At 49.9% G+C, this 20,619-nt stretch overlaps 3 protein-coding genes across 5 annotated transcripts; all 3 read right to left on the bottom strand.

The window, feature by feature from the left end:
* Nucleotides 1-216: 216 nt before the first annotated feature.
* LOC121598880 (zinc finger CCCH domain-containing protein 13) lies at nt 217-12,625 on the bottom strand. Of its 2 annotated transcripts, XM_041926231.1 has the most exons (12): nt 12,479-12,625; nt 11,588-11,813; nt 11,238-11,508; nt 11,072-11,083; nt 10,454-10,935; nt 9,200-10,379; nt 8,795-9,127; nt 7,612-7,734; nt 7,471-7,548; nt 7,026-7,391; nt 2,554-4,900; nt 217-2,208 (listed from the first exon to the last, which is right to left on the bottom strand). In XM_041926231.1, exons 2-12 carry the CDS (start codon nt 11,751-11,753, stop codon nt 946-948), a joined length of 6,621 nt encoding a protein of 2,206 aa, XP_041782165.1. In that variant the 5' UTR covers nt 11,754-11,813; nt 12,479-12,625; the 3' UTR covers nt 217-945. The 2 variants fall into 2 exon arrangements, with proteins under 2 accessions (XP_041782165.1, XP_041782166.1); XM_041926232.1 differs by lacking the exon at nt 11,072-11,083.
* A 1,145-nt stretch (nt 12,626-13,770) lies between these two features.
* Nucleotides 13,771-16,576, bottom strand: LOC121599431. Its single transcript, XM_041927224.1, has 7 exons — nt 16,405-16,576; nt 15,805-16,311; nt 15,577-15,714; nt 14,605-15,510; nt 14,389-14,528; nt 14,158-14,311; nt 13,771-14,075 (listed from the first exon to the last, which is right to left on the bottom strand). The coding sequence occupies exons 1-7, from the start codon at nt 16,515-16,517 to the stop codon at nt 13,865-13,867; spliced, it is 2,169 nt and encodes a 722-aa protein (XP_041783158.1). The 5' UTR covers nt 16,518-16,576; the 3' UTR covers nt 13,771-13,864.
* Nucleotides 16,577-18,207: 1,631 nt separating this feature from the next.
* Nucleotides 18,208-20,368, bottom strand: LOC121600026 (peroxidase-like). Of its 2 annotated transcripts, none has more exons than XM_041928290.1 (3): nt 20,231-20,368; nt 19,065-20,161; nt 18,208-18,986 (listed from the first exon to the last, which is right to left on the bottom strand). In XM_041928290.1, the coding sequence occupies exons 1-3, from the start codon at nt 20,243-20,245 to the stop codon at nt 18,296-18,298; spliced, it is 1,803 nt and encodes a 600-aa protein (XP_041784224.1). In that variant the 5' UTR covers nt 20,246-20,368; the 3' UTR covers nt 18,208-18,295. The 2 variants fall into 2 exon arrangements, with proteins under 2 accessions (XP_041784224.1, XP_041784225.1); XM_041928291.1 differs by having other exon boundaries at nt 19,065-20,158; nt 20,231-20,367.
* Nucleotides 20,369-20,619: the final 251 nt, after the last annotated feature.

The raw sequence follows: 20,619 nt of genomic DNA, 5'->3' as shown, positions 1-20,619 counted from the left end.
TTGTTTTGATTGGCGTTGACTGGAATAAACATACCAAACTTTTTTTTTCATTTATGTTGATATAAAGTATAGTAATTCGTGTAATAACATAAATTAATAGCAAACGTAGGCAGAAGACCCTAAATTTGTTTGAAAAATGCACATTTGCGACAAATTTCTCTTTATGAGATTCCGGATGTTTCATGTTTTGACGTTTAAGTGTTCGTTAACTGAGAATCACTCCAGTTAGCGAACCTCCAGTTAAAAAGCACTCCAGTTAAAACACATCCAGTTAGCGGTCACCTACTGTACCTTACACTCTTTATTTAGTCGATAAATTTTGGAATACGTACATTGCGCGCAGCCTGGTTTACCCCCCAACCCACCCCGCGAGAGACACGGCCCAGGCTCGAGGGAGAAGGGGTTTAAGTGCATATTAATTCAAAGCTAAACCCTCGCCGCCTGTGCATCGTTTAATACAGTTTCAAAATGTACAGAGTATAAGAGCTGTTTTCGCTTTGCTATTCTTCCGTCTTCCGTAAAATGCTAAGGAGAGAGAGAGTGTGTGTGTGTGAGTTCAATTGCTAGCATTACTCTTCTGTCGGTCACGGAAGTGGGAAAATTACTAATTATCTACTATCTTCAAATTAATTCTCATAATATATGCCCTCGCCCTCCTTCTGTGTCTTCCCTTATTTCCGCACACTCATATTCAGACCAAGAAATGCAAACTACGCCCTTAGAATAATTCCCCTAGCTCTGGTCGTAGCGGTGTATTAGACAAAATCCGGCTTGTAAAACGATGCTCACCCACACACCTAACTCCCTTCGTCGATCGATCGATCGGATCGTCGATCAACGCGAAGCACGGGAGGGCAAACCTCCCCAAGCGTGCCCAAGTAAGCATGTACGTAAGTATCATCCGTACGCACTACCCCGCTACGCTCTCCTTCCCCGACCCGAGGTCTAGTCCTTTTTGTGTTTGCTGGATTTTTTCTTCTTCTTCGACGATTTCGATTTCTTTTTCGACTTTTTGCGCTTCCCGCCGGATTCGTCGTCCGTTTCCGTCGTCGCAGCGGAACGTTTGGCACGCTTGCGCTCCTTCTTGTGCTTTCGCTTCTTGCGCTTCTTGCTGCTGGTGCCGCCACCACCACCACCGCCGGCATCCGTATCGGGGCTGCTGTCCGTTGAGGAAGATTCCGAATCGGAGCTGGTCGTATCGCTCGAGCTGCCACCGGCGGCAGCGGATTTGTTCCCCTTCCCAGACGATGGTTTTTCCACCTTCGTGCGCTTACTGCTACCGCTAGCGTCCCGCTTCGCTGCCTCGTCCTGCTGACCGCTGCCCCGTTCGGGCGAACCCTCCCGCAGGTGCTCTGCCGAACGTTTGCGGGACTGTCGCTCCGCCGGCGAATGTTCACCCCGTGACCGTTCGCCACCGGTGGTCGAGCCCGTCGTCGAACTGGGAGCCGTTGCGTTCTTCTCGTCCCCGCGGCCTCCTTTCGTACCTTCCTCCATCCGGTGACCCGACTTGGACGATGATACACGACCGGCGGACGTGTCCTCTCGCTTGCCACCCCGTTGATGCGTGTCGGCATCCTTGCGATCGCTGCCCTTTTTCGCGCTCGGCGACATGGTACCCTTACGATCGCGGCTGTCCCCACGGCGACCACGATTATCACCCCGATCGCGATCCCGCTCTCGATCACGGCTGCGTCCACGTTGCTGCTGCTGATCGGTTTTCCTATTGTCACTCCTTTCCCGGCTGTTTCGCCTCGGTTCCGCATCTTTACGATCACGCTGCTGTCGATCGTCGTCGCGCTGCCGATCATCGCGTCCCCTTCGGTTGGACGATTCCGATGGCTTTTTGCTGCCACCGCTGCCACTCTCGTGCCTTCCGCCGGACCGGTTTCGGTCGACGCGCTTCGAATCGTCCCGCGTTCGACTGCGGCTGCGGGATGAACCGCGGCGCCGGTCCGAGAACGGTTTTCCGCGGCCGTTGCCATCGTTGCTGGTGTTGTTGTTGTTGTTGCTCGAGGAGCCGCCCGGTTTGCGGTTGGTGGGTGGAGTTCGCGACCGGCTGAACTGGGACGCATTGTCCGGCACCTTGCTGCCCAGGCGCTCTTTCACGGAGGTGCGCACCGGCGAGGAACGGGTTTCCACCTTCAGATCGGCCATCTGCTTTATCTCCACCGAACGTTCCGCTCGCTCGTCGTTCACTGGTACAGTAACCTGAATGTTGAATGTTAAATGAAATGTAATGTTAGTGTTCTTTTTAGAGAAATCATACACACACAAACGTCTTTCACATGTTCTTAGAAACTTGGCATTTTATCTCGAAGCTTCGTGACATGATCTCGAATCATTTCCTAACAAAAAAATTGTATTGCATATATTAATATTGCAAATTTTGAGTTTATGTGACGCTGTTTCGAGAAAGTTTGCCAACGCTTCGAGATAAAGTGACAAGCATCGAGAAAATCCGCCAATATTACGAAAAAGATGAAAATCATTCTAAACCGCTCAAAACATGTTTTTTAATCTTGAGTATCCTCCACCACCATTCCATTCACTTACCTGGAAGCGCTTCAGCTCGTCGTGTTCCTGCGCGTGCTTCACGTCCAACGGTAACCGGGTCGGCGAACCGTTGCCACTGCCACTGCCGCCCGTGTACAGCTTCTGCCGATCGCCGCTGATCTTCTTAATCTCAATCGGCCGTATCGCGTTAATGGCACGCGTGAAGATCGCATTTTCGGCCCGCTTCAGCACCTCGCTCGTCACCTTACCACCCGTGGCCAGCTGCAGGCCGTCCCCATCCCCACCGGCCGATCCATCCTCGGGTGAGGCGCCCTCCTGCCCATCCTCACCGGTGGACGAATTGATCTGCCCATCCTCGTCCATCTCCCACTTGGACAGCTCGGGCATGACCGTATCATGGTCCTCCTCCTCCTTCGGCTGGGACGAATGCAGCTGCAAGCTTTCGTCCAGCTCCTGCTCGTAGTCGAGATTAGCGTGCAGATCCAGCACGGAATCGGACCGCTTCATCAGCATGCCACCCTCGCCGCTGGCCGCGTCGCTGTCGGCCACCGGTTTCTCCTGGCTGTCCCCGGTACTGTCTGCCAGCCCTGCTGCACCATCGTCCTCGACTGGGTCAGCCTTACCGCCCTCCTCCGCCAGCACGGAAAGCTCCAGCTGATCCGCTTCATACCTATCCGGTATGTCCGAATACAAATCACCATGGTCGTGACCATCGATGTGCGCTTCCTGCTGTTGATGGTGCCGGTGCTCTTCATGCTCCTGCTGTTCCTGTTCCTCCTCTTGCTGATGTTGCTGCTGCTCCTGCTGCTCATCCTCAAGGTGTTCAGCGTTGCTACGGTCGTCATCGTCTGCGCCAGACTCACCCGAATCGCTCTCCTGCTTGCCATCCTCACTGGCAACACTTCCCTGCCGCGCATTGTCGTCTCCCTCTTCAGCCGATCGCGGCTCGTCACGCTCCCGCTCGTCCCGCCGCTCTTCGCCGGCCTTGCCGTCTTCCTCCCGCTCCCGTGCCGTCGGTGTGGCCGGTTGCTGCGAGCTGTCCGGTTCCTCCTTCTCAACCGTTTTGCGCTCCTTGCGCCTATCCTTCGACCGGCGCTCCTTGTCCTTCTCCTTGCGTTCCTTTTTGTGCTTGCGCTTCTCCACCTCCTTCTCCTTCTTGCGCTTCTTCTTGTCGCGATCCTTCTTCCGGTCACGCCGGTCTTCGTCGCTCGAATCGCGCGTCTTCTTCTTGGTCACCTCCTTTCCATCTTTATCCTTTTCGCGATCACGCTCCTTCTCACGCTCCTTCTCGCGCTCCTTCTCGCGCTCCTTCTCGCGTTCTTTTTCCCGCTCGCGATCCTTCTCCATGTCACGATCCTTTTCCTTGTCGCGATCCTTTTCCCGCTCTCGATCCTTCTCACCCCGTTCGCGATCCTTTTCCTTGTCGCGTTCCTTTTCTCTGTCCCGCAGCCTTTCCTTCTCGCGCTCCTTTTCGCGTACCTTTTCGCGCTCCCGCTCCTTCTCCCGCTCGCGCTCCTTTTCCTTCTCCTTTTCGCGCTCCTTCTCCTTCCTTCGGTCCCGGTAGCGATCATGATGTTCGGCGTGATCGCCCCGCTCCTTCTCCTTGTTGCGATCCTTCTCCCGCTCACGGTCCCGCTGCCGGTCTCGATCGCGCTCCCGCTCGCGATCACGCTGGTGATCACTGCCGCGCTCATTGTCGCCCCGTTCCTTGCCACGCTCCCGATGATGATGGTCACGCTCGTCTCCTCCCCGCCGGCCGTGCTGGTCCACCGGCTCGTTGCGCTTGTCCTTCTCCGAGGGCTGATGTATGCGGACCTGCTTGTCCCGCTCATGTTCACCGCCGCCGCCAGCCGAACGGGAGCCTCGGTTCGATCTTTCGTGCCTCTCCGCCGACTCGGAACGTTTCGATCGGTGCCTTCGGCGATCCGCACCATCCCGATCGGACCCATCCTGACCTGCCCCGGTCGGGGGAGGACGCTTGCGGTCGCGCGAACGTGATCTTCCCCGACCGTGACTACCGCTGGCCATTGACGCTGGCCGCTGTTCGGACGTACCGCGGACGCCCTTCGACTCGGGACTCTGCCGATCAGCGTGATGCTGTTGCTGCTGATGGTGTTGGTGATGGTAGGCGGGATCGTCAGTGTGTTCTGGCCACTCGCCCTCCCTACCGCGCTGCGCAGGATCTTGATGTCCGACAGTTTGCTGATGAGCACCACCCATCGGAGAAGATTGCCGGCTGGACTGTCGACTTGTTCTGTGCCGTTGCTCACTGCCGCCAGGCACGTTCGGATGCTGCATATGATGCTCCCCTCCTTCGCCAAAGTCCGCCGATTGCTTGGCACCGTAGCTACCGACACTTCGTTCACGCTCATCACGACCCGGATACCTAAACCATCCATAGATTGAAGGACGCAACGTAACGCAGTTGGGAGTGGTTTAAAAAGAAAAGAGAGAAAAAAAGAGAAAGAACATTACAAATTAGTTGTGGCACAGGCGCGCGCTTAGCGCTCCGAGACTTGTACAATGTGTCGCAGGTCCTACAGATATATTGCGGAGATGGAAAAGTTGTTGTTATTAGCATCTGGTGGTGATACAGTAAACAAAAGCACGACCACTTTACCTCTATCATCGCTCATCATGGGTTGGTGTTTGTGGAGAAGGGGGGTGGGAGGGCTGTAGCACGGACAGTAATACTCCCAGTAACGATCCAACAAAAACGCTGGAACAAATCCGACCGCCGTTTTGGATGCGTTGAAAAGCTAGGAGGAGGCTGGCCGTTCCGGTGCTTAAGCTTTTGCTTCAGCTACTCTTAACCGGTTGAGTGGAGGCACGATTGTAGTGGCGACGAGGAACTTCGTTACATCGTTTACTCCGATACTCTACCCTCGTCTTGCACAGGCGATGATTTAGATGAAAGCACTTTCACAGGCGCGATTCTTGCCGGAATGCCGACAAACGACGAACCTTTTCTGATGCAGATTATGGACAACGAAACGCGATCCGAGCTGCTTATGCATCGAGCATACTTTCTTAATCACTAGCGCTTAACTTGATAACAACAACAACAAAAAACGAGAAGCGATCGACACATCGCGGAAAAGGGATTCGACAAAATAAAGAGAAGATAATAATGTCTATTCAACAAGCTCTAGCCTCGTACCGGAATAACTTTTCTTTGTTTATTTCCATCCTCTCAAAATCAGTCACTTGTGTGAGGTAGTAGCCAGTAGTGCATTAAAGACTCTCTCTCTTTCTCTCTATGCCTTTCTCATTTCAAATTCAGTTCTCCCCAGACACAAACATAACACTAAGGACGGCAAGGTGTAAACATATTCTCTACATTATATGTTAGAATTGAGCGTTGTTGGGTTTTTCCATCACATTGTGCGATCATCTTAGCTTCGTAGCTACTCGTTAAAGAGAGAGCTGCTAACGCATCTTCTATTCGCATCAAGAAACGAGTTTTTCTCTTCTGTATCCGGCGAGTCTCCTTGGCAATCGAAAATGCCGACGATCTTCACTTCTGTGTAAACTGTTATACAAGGTAAATTTAAAGCTATTTTAACAACCAGGCACAACAAGGATACGATTTTAAACAATCGCTAGCTAGCATAAAATCTAGATAATTAACAACGGGAGTTTTAATGGAATTTTGGAAATACAATCTTAACTTTGCTCTGCTGTTTGTTTGTCTGTTTGTTTTTTTTGACGCTCTAATTATATGGTTTACACTAAATGGCAATCTTTAGGCGTGATTTAAAAGAGGCACCATTCACAATGAAAGTCATTTAAAATAAAACTTGTTCAACTCAGCCACAATGTGACGAGAAAATTCTACGATTAACATATACACATTGCGTACATTCTTCTATGTGGCTTAAGTGAAATATTTTTACTTTTATCGTGTCGCCAAACAAACAATAAATAAATAAAAGGTGTATGTGTATAAGCTGGCTTAAAAAATCATTTTAAATCGTTCATCATTAAGAAACTATGAAGTCTAGAGTAAACGAGCTGAATGTGCTAAGGTACGATTGTTTGATATATCTGTTCTAGATCAATACTGTGTGTCAATTTCAACGTAATTTCTTAAACGTACATTGTGACTTATTACGAACTACTTATCACAGTATTATTTGTGTGCACTTAATTTGACCCGATTATGTGTGTCTCGTGTAGCTAAGTTGACACGATTATTATATCACAATTTGATGTTTTTTTTACGTTTAGCTACTCCTTAAAAGGTTTCCACAAGCGCGCATGTATTTAAATTACAAATACCGAACGCCTCATTATATCTATACACATTATACGTATACCACAGGTTCAATATATATATCACAGGTTTAGGTCGAGTTTTGTAAAAGGTAAAAATTAAATTTTCCGCACAATAAATAGCTCTTTTGCTCTGCGCGTTCGCGTAGGCGCAACCGTTACCGGCGGCAGTCGAGAACATTGCAAACCAAAGTACACCAAAATTACTAAAAAGTTTAATGACATGAGAACAGTACCTGTTTGACTGTGTGGCAGCCATCGCGCCACCAACACCGCCACCCGATTGCATCGAGGCTGTTGCTGGCCCACCGCCGCTCATCATATTGCCGCCGTGCTGCTGCTGCTGCTGCTGGTGCTGCTGCTGGTGCTGCTGGCCACCGCCCGGTCCGTCCCGGTAGTCGTGCAGATGATACTGCCCGTGCAGGAAGCCTGGCTGCATCTCGTCCGGCCGTCCGCCCGGTAACGGTAACAGGGGTGGCTGGTGACGATCATAGCCTCGGGGCGGGAAATGCTGCATCGGTCCCCCAACGTCCCGACTGTTGCCACGGGCCCGACCACCTCCTCGTGGGCCACCGCCGCCTCGGGGAGGACGATTGCCGTAGCTGTTGTAAAAGTAAACAAAAGGAAAAGTCGTTGTTAAGTAAACTGCTAGAATGGGAAAATTGTTTTTGAAATGCTTACCCAAAGTTTTGATTAAATCCAGGCGATCGATCGCGATTAAAGTCACCCGGACGTCGATCATCACGACGGTCTCTGTATCTGTGTACAACGGAAAAAATCAGTCATTTACTGGGAAATATTTCTTCTATCGACAGAACTTACCGCATTCCTCCCGCAAACGATCCCGACCGACTTCGGCTTCGTCGATCTCTGTAACCGCCCGGTGGACTGCGTGACCGTTTCCGTGGCGACTTGTTCCGTTTCATGGGCGACCTTGATTTGGATCTGGAAAAAATAAATAAAAAAAAATCGTATTAAAATACATTTCTCTTCCTCTACAATAATGGGGACCAGTGCTGCAAAATGTCATGAGCATCACGAGATGTTCAACAACGAAAACAATCACCATATCCATGGTAGCTTGATGATCATTGATGATACTCAATAAAAGTGCGTCATGACATGCCGGTCACGACATGCGAGTGCTTGAGTCAAACCCGAAACCCTGACTGACAAGCTGAGCTTAATGCCGACGCAAGCATAATCATGATTTTTTTTTGGCTATGAACAGTGCTGCCAAATGCCACTGTTTCAGGCATCAACACACATGACTTAAACGAAGCTCAAATCAGATCACGTAAACAACTGAAATGATCAGATGTGAGACTCAAACAGTTGGTCGACCAATCACATGGTTGATGACATTTTGTTTAGCATCCAACTCTTGATCACTCACTTGGTCATGACATTTTCTGTCGGTGATAATCACGACATTCTTGGAATATACTTGGCGTGTGGTCCTAAGCAACAAAATGGGCATTCTTTCTCGCTCTGTCAGCTTTGTTTGTCTGTCGGGTCACGCAAAGCGAAGCACTATGCTCATTTTGTTTTTGGAACCATTCGCACACACCGCCTATCTCCCATGACTAACGTGATAATCATCGACAGAAAATGTTGCGACCAAGTGACTGACCACAAGAGTCGGTTGCACAAAATGTCACCAAGCATGTGATGGTCGTAACAACTGTTTGAGTCTCACCTCTGATCATCACAGTAGACGCTCGTGACGCTGACATAGTGTTGTTTCAGCCGGAATTTGTCATGACTACGCCAGTGACATTTTGCAAAACTAATCACAGCAAGAAAAAAGTCGTGACATAGTGACTGACCGTGATGGTCGCAAACATGTCATGAGCATGTATTAGTCACACCAACCGTTCTGAGTATCACCTCTGATTATCACAATTGAGTACGTGACGCTGATATGAATTTTGTTTCATTCAGATTTTTTATGACATTGACAGTGACATTTTGCAGCACTGATGGGGACAGGCAAATCGCTTACCTCGTGTAAGAGCGCGAGCGCGAGGAGCTGTACGAGCTGGACCGATTCCGGCGCCGCTCTCGCACCCGGTCCCGCTCGTCCGGATGGTGCTTATCGTCTGGCGACCGTCGCCTATCAGGTGACCGCTGTCGCGAGGTGCGTCTCCGATCGGAGGAATTGCCCCGTGGGCCACCGCCCCGACCACCGTTGTCGAAGGATCGTGAGCGACGGCCCCGCTCACCCATCGGCGAACGGTTGCGGCGCATTTGCTGCTGCTGCTGCTGCTCCTGCTTTTTGCGCAGCTCCTTCTCGCGCATGATTCTGTTGAACGCTTCGAGCGGATCATCAATGACGCTAGAAAAAGGAAAACAAAAAGCAACGTTAATTGGGCGCTTTTCTACACACGGACGATCTTCTCTGTCTTACCCTGGCCCTATCGTTTGAAGTACGGTCTGATAGCCGCCACCCATCGGTCCCGGTCCCATCGGACGCTGTCGCATGTGGGGTGGATGGTGCTGCATATACCCTCCACCCCGCATCGGATACATCATCCTCGGCGGACGGTCCGCGGGATACATTCCGCCATGATGGTCGTATCCCCGCTGCTGCTGCTGCTGCTGTTGCTGCTGTGGCGGATAACCGCCTCCCTGCTGCATTCCGTACGCTCCTGCACCTCCCGCGCCCGCGTACTGTGGGTGGCCGACGTGGCCACCGTAGCCACCGTTGCCCGGTCCCATGTACGCACCGCCGCCCGGGTGTCCCATGGCCGTCCCGATCGCCTGCACGTGCTGCGGATGATTATGCTGCGGATGGGGCATCAGTCCTCGACCTCCTCCTCCCCCTCCTCCGTGCATGTACTCCGGCGATCGCTCATCGTACTCACGACCCCGCTCGCCCAACAAGCCCGCATTCGGGCCGGCACCACCGTACCCTTCGCCTTCCTTCTCCTCCATCAACATCCGACGGCGGTGATGGTCGTCTTCACGCTGCTCCCGCTCCATCAGTTCGTTGCCGCGGCCACCATTGTTACCATTCCCGCCAACACCACCATAGCCTTGCTGTAGCTGCTGCTGCTGCTGCTGCTGATTCGCCACCATCTGCCGCTCGTTCGGTGGCGTATCGTGCCCGTGCAGCCGTCCGCCGTGGCGCATCGGCCGCCCGCCATTGTAGTGGCCTCGGAACGCACCCCGGCTCTGAAGGTGGGCCGGCGGCACCGTAACGGTAATGTTGTCCTCATAGTCCGACTCATTGTCAAACCCACCGGTCGGACCACCGCCCGCCACCATCGCCTCCTTCTCTTCACGACCCGGCGAACCGATGTCATCCTGCTGGGAGATTTCGTCAAACAGCTGCGGCTGCAGATTGCTATCCGCATCGCGCGCTCCACCACCACCCGCACCATCCTCTTCGTACGTGGACGATTCCACCAGCTCGGCGGTGGTGGTAGTGGTGGAAATCGTACTGACGATGGGGGCACCCTGCTGAGCACCGTCACCACCGAATGGTACGGAGGAAGAGGACGTTATACCACCACCGCTGGTCGTAGTAGTGGTACTGTCCGCAGTAGGCGTTTCTTCCGGTTTGGTTTGTTTCTTACCAACGTTAGCTGAATAAAGAACAAAAATTTAAAAACATTTAAAATAAAGAAACAAAAAAACGGAAAAATCGATCAAAACTTACCCTTCGGTTGCGACTTCGTGTAGCCCGTCTCGTTGCGGAACGCATTGACCGAGTTGCGCAAAAACCGGTTCGGTATGAGCGACCCGGGCGACGAACCCTTCTCCTTGCAGTCCGGACACTCGTTGTCCTCCGATTCGAGCAGCGCGGTCCGCACACACTCGTCGCAGAACGAGCTGCCGCAGCACGGTATCATGACCGCGTCGGTGAACAGATCCTTGCAGATGCCGCAGATCAGATCCTCCGGGATGGACTGCTTCTCCTCCGGCGGCATCTGCACCGGCTGCATGGCCGGGTTGTTGCCCACCTCCTTGTCGCGCTCGATGAACGAGCGCGGTATGCCGGACGTGCGCTTCACCTCGATGCTTTCCTTCGGCAGCGGCCCCAACGGGCAGTTCTTGATCCAGTGGCCCGGCTTGTGGCACCGGTAGCACTTGTAGTTCATCGGCACCTCGCCCGTCTGCGTGCCGCGCACCTTCTGATAGCTAAGGGGGGAGGCAAGAACGAAAAGACGCTTATGAGTTGGTTGATTTACTTACAGCAAATGAAGAATTGAAAATGAATGCAATTTGAAATGAGAGCGAATAAATTAAGTAAAGTAGGCGGAAAGTAACTAGATACCTGTGCTTAAATCTACATCCCACCACCAGTTACCAACAGTTAGCCATTGTATGCATTGTGAATGGGAAATTGGGGGGAAAAGAACGCATTGCAGTTGTGTTAGAACGGTTAGCTTATTGTACGTTATGCGGGAAACAAAGGCCCAAAAAGAGCCCGTAATACTCACTTCGTCGGGTCGTACTCGGCCGTGCTCTGAAACATCATCTCCCGGATCTTGTCCTCCTCCGTCCCGTTCATCATCGACAGGTCGACGTTGGTCTGCGAGCTGGCCGCATCGTGCTTGCCGCGCGGTGCCGACGACGGTGCATTCGCCTCGGCCGCTGCCGCCGCCGCCGCCGCGGCCTTTTCCCAGTTCTTCTTCCCTGTGTTCTTGACCGGCACGCGCGCTATCGTGAGCGACGTGTTTTTCGGTATCAGCATATTATCATCATTGTATTCTGTAAAAAAAAACACGTTAAATGATGACAATTTGACTGTCATGATGAGGATACGGATGAGGATACGGCCGTCGCTTACCTTCCTTCGTTTGCGCATTCGTAATCTGTAGATCGAAATCGACCGTTTTGCCCAGCCGCTTCTGCTGGATGATGCCCTTCTTCAGGTCGGCCACCGAGATGTGCAACCCGTCGAACGTGATCGTGTCAAAGTCGAGGGCGCTCTTAAACTTGTAGTGCACCGACATGTTGACCGCGCTTGTTGGGTGGCGGCACACACGCCACCGTATCGACGCTTTGGATTATCACTGAATCGGGAGAGCGAAAGGGGGAAAAAACCGAAAAAGAAACACAAAAACAGGACAAGATTAGATTCAACCAGTCGCAAAAACACTCGCTACGAACGAGATTCCATTTCTGGCAACGAAAGTTTGTTTGATTGGCTGTCTTGTCTTGGGTGTACCATATTGATATTGATTTTTAATCTTGCCGGTCCCTGCTAAACGGCCGTGTTTTACACAATCAACCACCCTCTTGTCATCGGACAAACATCGATTTCAGAGCAGAAAACGGGAATCAGGCTGTGGTAAGCAGCTATCCCTGCGGTTAGAGGTTATGTTTATCAAGCAAACGGAGCGAACCCAGATGCACACAATCCGTGTTTTCGTACGTATGTATGGACACTTTCACGACGACTTGTTCCGTTCCATCTCACAGGTCGCCACAACCACTTTCACCTCGGCAACAGCCAGGATGACCACACACTGTTTTCGCATTTTCACCCTGCTGCTGCTGCTGCTGCTGGTCGTCCATGTTTGATGGAAGTTCCGCACCGCTCATGCACCCAGAGACACCCGCCGCACTAGCACACACGGGCGATTACCCCCACACCAGGCACGAACCTTTTTACACAAAACTTACGTAATAAAACGACCCAGTCCCATTTTCCACACACGCCGACGGACGGTATTACCTGTAACGCGCTGCTAATTCACCGTTCTGGTCAGCTTTTGCTGCATGTTTTGTCCTGACGAGTTCGCGAAAACAGCGCGTCGAAGATTACAAGCCCGATGGGTTTCTTTACCTCCGCAAAAAAAAATGAAAGCTAGCGGTGGCCTTGTTGCCAGCAGCAGCAGCTGTCATCTGAAAACGCTGTGTCAAAGCAAGCATAGAGTGCGTCTGGCAGCACTGTCCGCAGACCCAGGCGGCGGTTTTCTGCTTGATGTGTGTTGCAAGAGTAATTTTTACCAGAATTTCGATAATACGAATCTTCTTCTTCTTCTTTGGCGCAACAACCGCTGTCGGTCAAGGCCTGCCAGTACCCACTAGTAAAGTGAGCTTGGCTTTCAGTGACTTATTTTATTGTTACCATAGCAGGATAGTCAGTTCTGCGTATGGGAGCACGGTCTATTCGGGACTTGAACCCATGACGGGCATGTTGTTAAAGTCGTACAAGTTGACGACTGTACCACCAGACCGGCTCAATAATACGAATACGGACGCATAAAAAAAACAGAAAAAAAACTTAGGATGTAGGCCATGATATCGTTGTCATCGTTTATTTTATCATCAGTTTGTGAATGTGCTTTATCACTTAGCTATTAAATAAACAAGGGGCTATCAAGGCAAACAGACAACACATTTAAATGAGAAAGATCCATTCCAGTCCCATTTAAAAAAGCGTGTAAATTATGAAGTAATTAATGAAGAACTTATCCGTACAAGTTTTTTTGTAATGTTTCGTTAGGTAAAAACTTAATTTTAATTATTCAACAACAAACCTATGGAATAGTACCGTTTGATATTGTGATGGGTAAAGTTTGCAAAAGTCAACTAGGTTTCGGAAGATCAGCAATCAGCGTTATTTGGAGCCGTCCGAAATCATCTGGAGGCGCTCGGAGTTATCTAAAGTTGAGCTAGGTCATAGTCGGAATCATCTAGAAACTCGCCACTTTCTTTCTTCTCCGTCAACATCCGGTAAGTTAGGTTCAACCACTATCGATTCAAAGCTGTACAAAATCGAAAAAACCGAGGTCCGCCGGGATGACGTTCAGTCTTAGCCTTTTGGAATCAGAGTCAGCTCCAATTTGCTCTGACTCTTATCGACTCCAGCACTGGCTTATTCCGACTCTGGATGGATCTGTTTTCACCGGAACCAGCTTACAATGGGATCGAGCTTACAATAGCCGGATTCAGTTCGGAGCAGTAGGTGCCCTTCTAAGAATAATCATGGTTTATCAAAAAAATAATAAACTCTTTGATGACTTATTGATTGAATTCATTCTATTTTCGAAATCCCACACTGTAGTTCATAAATTATTCATTTTCCTACAAAAGTACGCATGACAACATCCGTTTTTCATTTGAAGAAGCTATTGTACAGCTGATTGGCAACGATTTTGTTGTTCTGGCGCTTCATCAAGCGCAACTTGGGACCGCGCTTCACCAACTGGGACGTCCACTCGTCTTGCATAAGCACACCCGGCACTATCCGGGCATGATTGTAAATGTTCTCTATTTTGTTAATAAGCTCAAAAATCTGCACGCTGTGCTTCGATCGCTGTAAAATGCTGCCAAATAACAAAACAAAAATGAATGGTAACATTAGTGCTGCACAATCAACTACCTGATAGCGCATGTGACTACACTTACCCATCGAACACTTTTATGAAATGATCGAAAATGAACAAAAAGGAGAAGAAACTTCCCGACACGAATAAAGATGTCTTATTTTTCATCTTATCGATGATTTCGCTCGTTAAATCGATCCTACAGATCAATCTTGCCTGCTCAGTTTTGATGTCATCTGAGGGATGGAAATAGATGCGTTTGACTTAGCTACTATTTTACCAACACTGAACGTTGGATCCCTTGTATACTTACCGTTTGCTATTATTTTAATGGAATTGGAAAAATCTTTCTGCACCTCGCTGGCGTTGCTGAACGTACGTGCCAATACCAATGTCTCGCCCTTTTTGATCGATTTTAATGCCCGAAACGCGACGACTCCATGGTCCAGCAATCTGCCGATACGTAAAATACGTAAGATGGTCATTTCCCGTGGCCTGTTTTACAAATAGCAACCCACAGTGTACTTACATAGTGATAACATTTGATTCATCGTCAGAAGATTCAATTTCACGAACGAATCGGTACAAACCACGGTACTGGTTGAAGGTCGTTACTTTCGGTGCCGATTTGCACTGGGTCAGGTGCTCCAGAAAGTTGAACGTAGAGTGATAACCTTCACAGTACTTTTGCAGCGCACACTCCACAGCGTCTACATTGTCCGCCTGTTGCGCGCGGTCAATTGCCTCGGTCCAACAAACGTCCCAAAACATGAGCAAGTTATCACGTGTTCGCGCGTATGAGGCTGGCCGCTGATGCGCGTCGAATGGTGCCTTCGACTCTGGCGCGTTTGTATGTACTGTGTCCTGCGCGTCCATCGCTGACGAGCGGGACACTAACATCTCGTCGACATCTCCCTTGTCGTACGACAGCTCGTATTTGAATCCGCACATAAACATGTGCACTACACACAAAAGCCGCAGCAGGACGCTTTCAAGGAATATGTTCCGCTCGGCAATCGATATATTCATCCAGCAGGACTTGTAATCTTCAACCAGCCTTTTGTCCATCATCAAGTAGTACATGATGAGTGAAGCCTTTTGGATCAGCACCGGATAGCTGTCGGGCTCCTCCACGTAATGATCGCACGTGCACCCTTGCAACAGCGAAAGCAAGTCTTCCGAATGCGCATGGTGATCCTCAAGCAAAGCTGCCCACAGCTGCTCCACCGTCCTGGGATGATGGATGGGCGGTTTGCGTAGCGATAGGTTCGTTTGCAGTACATCCAACGATTTCACCAGCAGACGGATTGTAAGCATAAAATCCATCAGGGGAAAGAACAGCGACCGGTAGCCCCTACACTCGTACTGGTGGTAATGCTCATCCTTGCCCAAGCATTGCACGCTGCAGTAAAATACCTCACGGCAAACTACACACCTGAGATTGAAGGGAGTTATTATTGGGTTTTGCGATCAGGTACCCCAAGCTGTCCAACATACTTACGGCACGGTGTAGAGCGTCTTCAGGTTGCACCAGTTACACTGACCCCTTGATTCCGCAACGTAGCCAACCACTGGCTTTTCGACGAATATGACATCGCCAACACTAAAGTCACGCTTGGCCACCAATGATCCGTTGATTCTGAAAAGAAAAAGCAAAAATTGTGATTTCAAACATGCGTAGGAACTCCGGTTCGGCTTCGATGCCTTCCGGTTAGTGGAAGGGACTCACATTTCGCAAGACACGGCACGGCTGTTGCTAGTGCCGAACAGTTCCTTTTCCCAATCGACAGCGCTGCACGCTGCATCCTCCTGCCAGACGGGGAATGGCTTTTTACGAAGAATGTTTAAATTCTGCTCCTGCGAATGCGGATCCTTCGAGCGTCCGAGGAATGTGAGATACTTCCGGTACTGTTCGGTCTTTCTGTACGCTACGCTAAGCAGCAGGTTAATGGAGGTTTGCAACACATTCCGATTATTTTCCAACGGGATGACGTATGCAGCTTCAAGATAGCGTATCGAGTCCCGCATCCTTCCCGCGTCCTGCAAACGCTTGCCGGCGTTGTTGTAGTACATCTTCAAGTGGGCTAGACTGTTGCACTGGAACACTTTGTCCTGCACCATAGCGGATCCGTTCAATAGCAGCACCTTGTTATGGCGTGACTCCATTTCCTTGGCCGCCTTTTTACGACGCTGCTTGGCGAGGTAGTCCAGCTTTTCAAAGCAATGTGTTGCTTTCCTGGGTACGTGGATTAAGGGGAGCGATAGAGGGCGGGGGAGCATGAATGTGTGTAGCTGGCTGGAGATTGCGCATCGACTTCAAGATACTTACTGCAGCGCCGTCGTGTGGCAACTATTCTCACAAACGATACTGATTTCGGGAAGCTCCTCATCGTCACCACGGTCTGTAAAGAATTTGCAGTCGTTGTTGAAGAGGTAGTCCATTTTTTTGTTTCAACCACGCAAGATCACTCCCTTTTGATCGGCAAGTACAATTCCGAATGAATGCCGCGATTTGAAAGTTCTGTGGAAATGGCTCAATTTGACATTTGGCAGCACTATCCTACCCCTCGTTAGGAAAAACATCGATTGGATCGAGAGCTCAAAAACCTCCTTAAACGAGCTCGCCAACGTTCCAAATCGGTGCAATTTTCCCTCGTTGGCGATTGTTTTTGTAAGTCGTTGTGAGGATGCACTCCATCACTCCTCGCTCCTCCCCATCATTCACCCATTGCTCTGCGGGTCACCAATTTGGAGCGTTGACGATTCGCGAAAGCCGGTCGAGGACCATTCAAATGAAAACAGACCATTAATTCAAACTCTTTAGTTTATTTAACAATCTTTTGTAGGAAATTGAGGGTAAATTTACATTTGACATTTTCGAGCACGAATAACCGGGAAATTCGAATTAAATCGGGCAAATTCCCTTAGACTGGAGCCTTAAACTTTCCTTAAACTGCACCAATTTAAGGGAATTTAGAAAAAGGCCTTTGAAATCAACTGTGATGAGGCTCTTTCGTTGTTTTCTTCTAGATTCGCTCAGAAATGATGTTTTCTATCATTATAGTTGGCCATGTAACCATTTTGTACTTAAATAATATCGATTTTTTTTTATAAAATAACGTCAAACAAAAATGGCTTTTGTTTTTCATAAAAAAATTAAAGCTACGACTGTAAAATGAGCTCGACAGTAGCATCCATCGATAGAAGAAAGTCTAATTTACGAACACGCCAAATCTTAGCGCTTTCAACACACTTGATCACACACAAATCCACAATTTCAGGCGTATCGAGCACTAATCGAGTAGATATGGAAAAACAATTTCGAGCAAATGTCACTTGGGAAATTACTCCCTACGTGCAGATTACGAGCATAATCACGCGTTCGAGAGAATGCGCAAAAAGCGAAAATAAAAGAAAGCGTGACGTGTTAACAGGATGTCACCTCTAGGCTGACGGTAGCTATTAAGCAGCGTAGAACGAGGCATGTGTTTCTTTTATGTACGTCATGTTTACCCAAGTACCACAAATCCACTAAACGACCACTAAAGTGGCTCTAAACGACTCAAGCTCTCAACCTAAACGGAATATAGAAAGACTACGTTTAGCAGACGGCAAACAACTCATGCATTCTAAAAATAGCTAAAAAGTGGTGGCACCATCTGTTTGTGGGATATCCAACCAGTGGAACTTCCTCGCTTGGAGGAGAGCTTTCTCATTTCCTCTGTACTGTTGTATGGTTTCGCATTTAAGTTATGCATCGCTATAACTAGAACGGCGATAAGTTTTTTTTTTTTCTATAGATATTTGATTTTCCAGTTGTTTAAGCTTAATCTGAGGCGCTTGGGGATCTTCTAAGTGAATAAATTTTAAACAAAACAAAGGCTCAAAGATGCCTACTGGTAATCTTGTAGCAAGTTTTACAACGTACAAACTGTCTTTAAACATTCAACAAACGGCGCCTCGTGCATCCAAAATTATACTCCCACAGGAAGAGAGCGAGCTTAAACCATCGTTCGAATTGCACACCATTTTGCAGTGCTCTAGCAGATATACCGTGACGGTATCGTACAGAAACAAAAATCTTTTGCAGATGTGCGATTTGTTTGTCCAGCTGGATGCAGTTGTGTTGTGGTACGTTTTTGGGGACATTTTTTTTATTGGCTTACTTTACTGATACCAGAACTTAGTCCAACAGAAAAGGGGCATTCAAGTACACTGTTCTACACACGCCATGCCGCCAGATTGGGTACGGGCAATGCGCCACACGCCACGGGTGTGTTATGTGCCGAGGCTGGCCCAAAAGCATTCGGTTGAACTTCCAATATCGTCGGTAGCGCTCCACATATCAGCCGTGCTAGACTAATTTTGCGTATCTCCGTCAGTTGCGCCGCCGAAAAGCTGCCCTGCTGTCCGCCCGCTTCGAAGAAGTAACGATCGCCGGCACGCGCTGCCAAGAACTGTTGCTCCATGATGGCGTAAAGCGTTGGAACAACTAAAGCTCCAGGCACAGGCGCTTCAAATGCAGCACCAACGATCAGGTCAAGATCATCAATCGTTGGGTACAGCGTGCTGAGGTATTGAACGGTTTTGATGCACGGTTGTCTTAACGTGGCGTTGAACGCTTCCCACGTCGTGTACCGGCTCAATCCGAACCGGGACCTATAGTCGTTGTACCGCGCAAAGCCAAAGTCCCGCATGCGTTGAATGTCGAGTGCAAGCTGATCCTGCCCGAGCGTCTCGCTACCACGGTACATGAAGTTTTTCCACTCAACACTGAAGCTAGCATCGACCTGTTTGGCCGATTGGGTGGTCAGTCCGTTGAAGAAGCTGCTGGACATGCTTTCCAGCAGTGTGAGGTTGCCCGTTAAGCTGCTCAACCGCAGCGTCTGAGTTACGCTGTCCATGTAGAAACTGGTAAAAAGAGAGACAAAAAAGGTTGGCCGTTCCTATTAGAAACTGTCTTTCCCTCTGCAAGCCAATTGGACCTACTTTATACCACCCGGTAGTTGGGATTGCATGAACGGCATCACCACGGCTCCAAACTCACCCACGGAGGAGGGATTTTGAAATTCATTAAAATCCGACGCAAACCCAGTGCCTTCGAATATCAACCGACTTCTTAGCATGTTCGACCGTCCCAAAATCCGGGGCAGATACTCGTAGTACACGATCTGCTGGTACTGGGCGATGTTGATACGTCTTGCCTCCTGAAAGAGCACCTCATCCGACCAGCCGGCATTGAGCAGACGCAGCTGGGTTGCCAGCCGGTTGTGCTCTCGCAGGAACAAAAGATGCACCGTTGCGGCCATCGGCGACTGATAGCTCCGTATGTCCGCCACCAGATAGCACACGTTGGACCAGGTACAGCCGGCCGGATCTATTACCGGCCACTCGACTCCATTGCGCCTTAACGATTGTAGTCTACCGCCCGAGAATGCTCGCAGCCGACTGCTTTGCGCAACGCTGGTGCCGTACAGGAAGGACAGATCGAGCAGGCTGCTAGCACTGTTGATCGGTTGGACCGGCTGTGATGCCGGTGGGTTGCCCGGTTTGGTGAGCACACGTGCATAGTTCAAGCACTGGATGTTGAAAAACGAATACAGCGCATCACCGCTCGGGATCTTGACGGGATAGCACCTGCTCGGTGCGTTCGGTACAATCTGCCCATCGACGCAGCACTGCACGTTGTCGTTGGAACCTGCTGGCAAGCTTAAATCGTTCGCTATCGCCTGCAGGAAGAATATGCTAATCAGCGTATTGCTCGGATCGGGCGTCTCGTCGATCGGGAACAAGGTGGACGAAATGGTTCGTGCGTTAACATACTCGCTGCCATTGCTCATGACCGGAGGGCTGGAGATACCGTCCGCAAAGTTGGCCGGAAGCAGGCGAGCGTAAGGTTCACCCGCACGGCCCAAGCTGGGATTGAACGGGTTGGCGCTGGACGAATCAATCGAACGGTACTTGGAGCTGGGACAGCTCCCTGTTCCACCGCGGGTGGTCGTAGTGGTTGGGGGCTTCGTGACCGCCCATGCTGCCACGCTGCTAACGGCCAGTGAGAGTAGAATCGCGCGAACCGTAGCCCGCTGCTGGGGGCGTTAGAAAAGGGCGTCAGTTGAATTCAAAAACAAGTACGAGATTTTTGTCGCCCTACTTACCTGCATTCTATCCATGGTGTGGGGGTCTGTCAGCAAAATTGCACCTTAGCGATCGGCGCTAAGCCTAGCACTGTGCGGAACAGATACCAGATATTCGCTTTTTATACAAACAATACACGCAAATTCGCGGTTGTCGATCGCACTTCTACAGCCAGCGTGATCGTGCACGAACATTGGTAATGTAACCCGTGAAGGTTGCAAGCGTTGCGGCTGTTTCAGGGGGGAGAACACCATATTGTAACAGCTGACTATTACCTCTTGTTTTTTTTTCCTTTTTTGTGATATGCTTGTCGCTGGTTGCTTTTTTTTCTTTCTTCATTAGTCTGCTTCCGATACGTATCATGATGGATTGTAAACATTGGTACTGGATGCGGCAGAGCCTGATACCA

Source organism: Anopheles merus, chromosome 3L (assembly GCF_017562075.2).
Source record: "Anopheles merus strain MAF chromosome 3L, AmerM5.1, whole genome shotgun sequence".
NCBI classification, from domain to species: Eukaryota; Metazoa; Arthropoda; class Insecta; order Diptera; family Culicidae; genus Anopheles; species Anopheles merus.
Note: the sequence above shows the minus strand (reverse complement) of the source record. Positions and strands in the feature narration are given on the sequence as shown.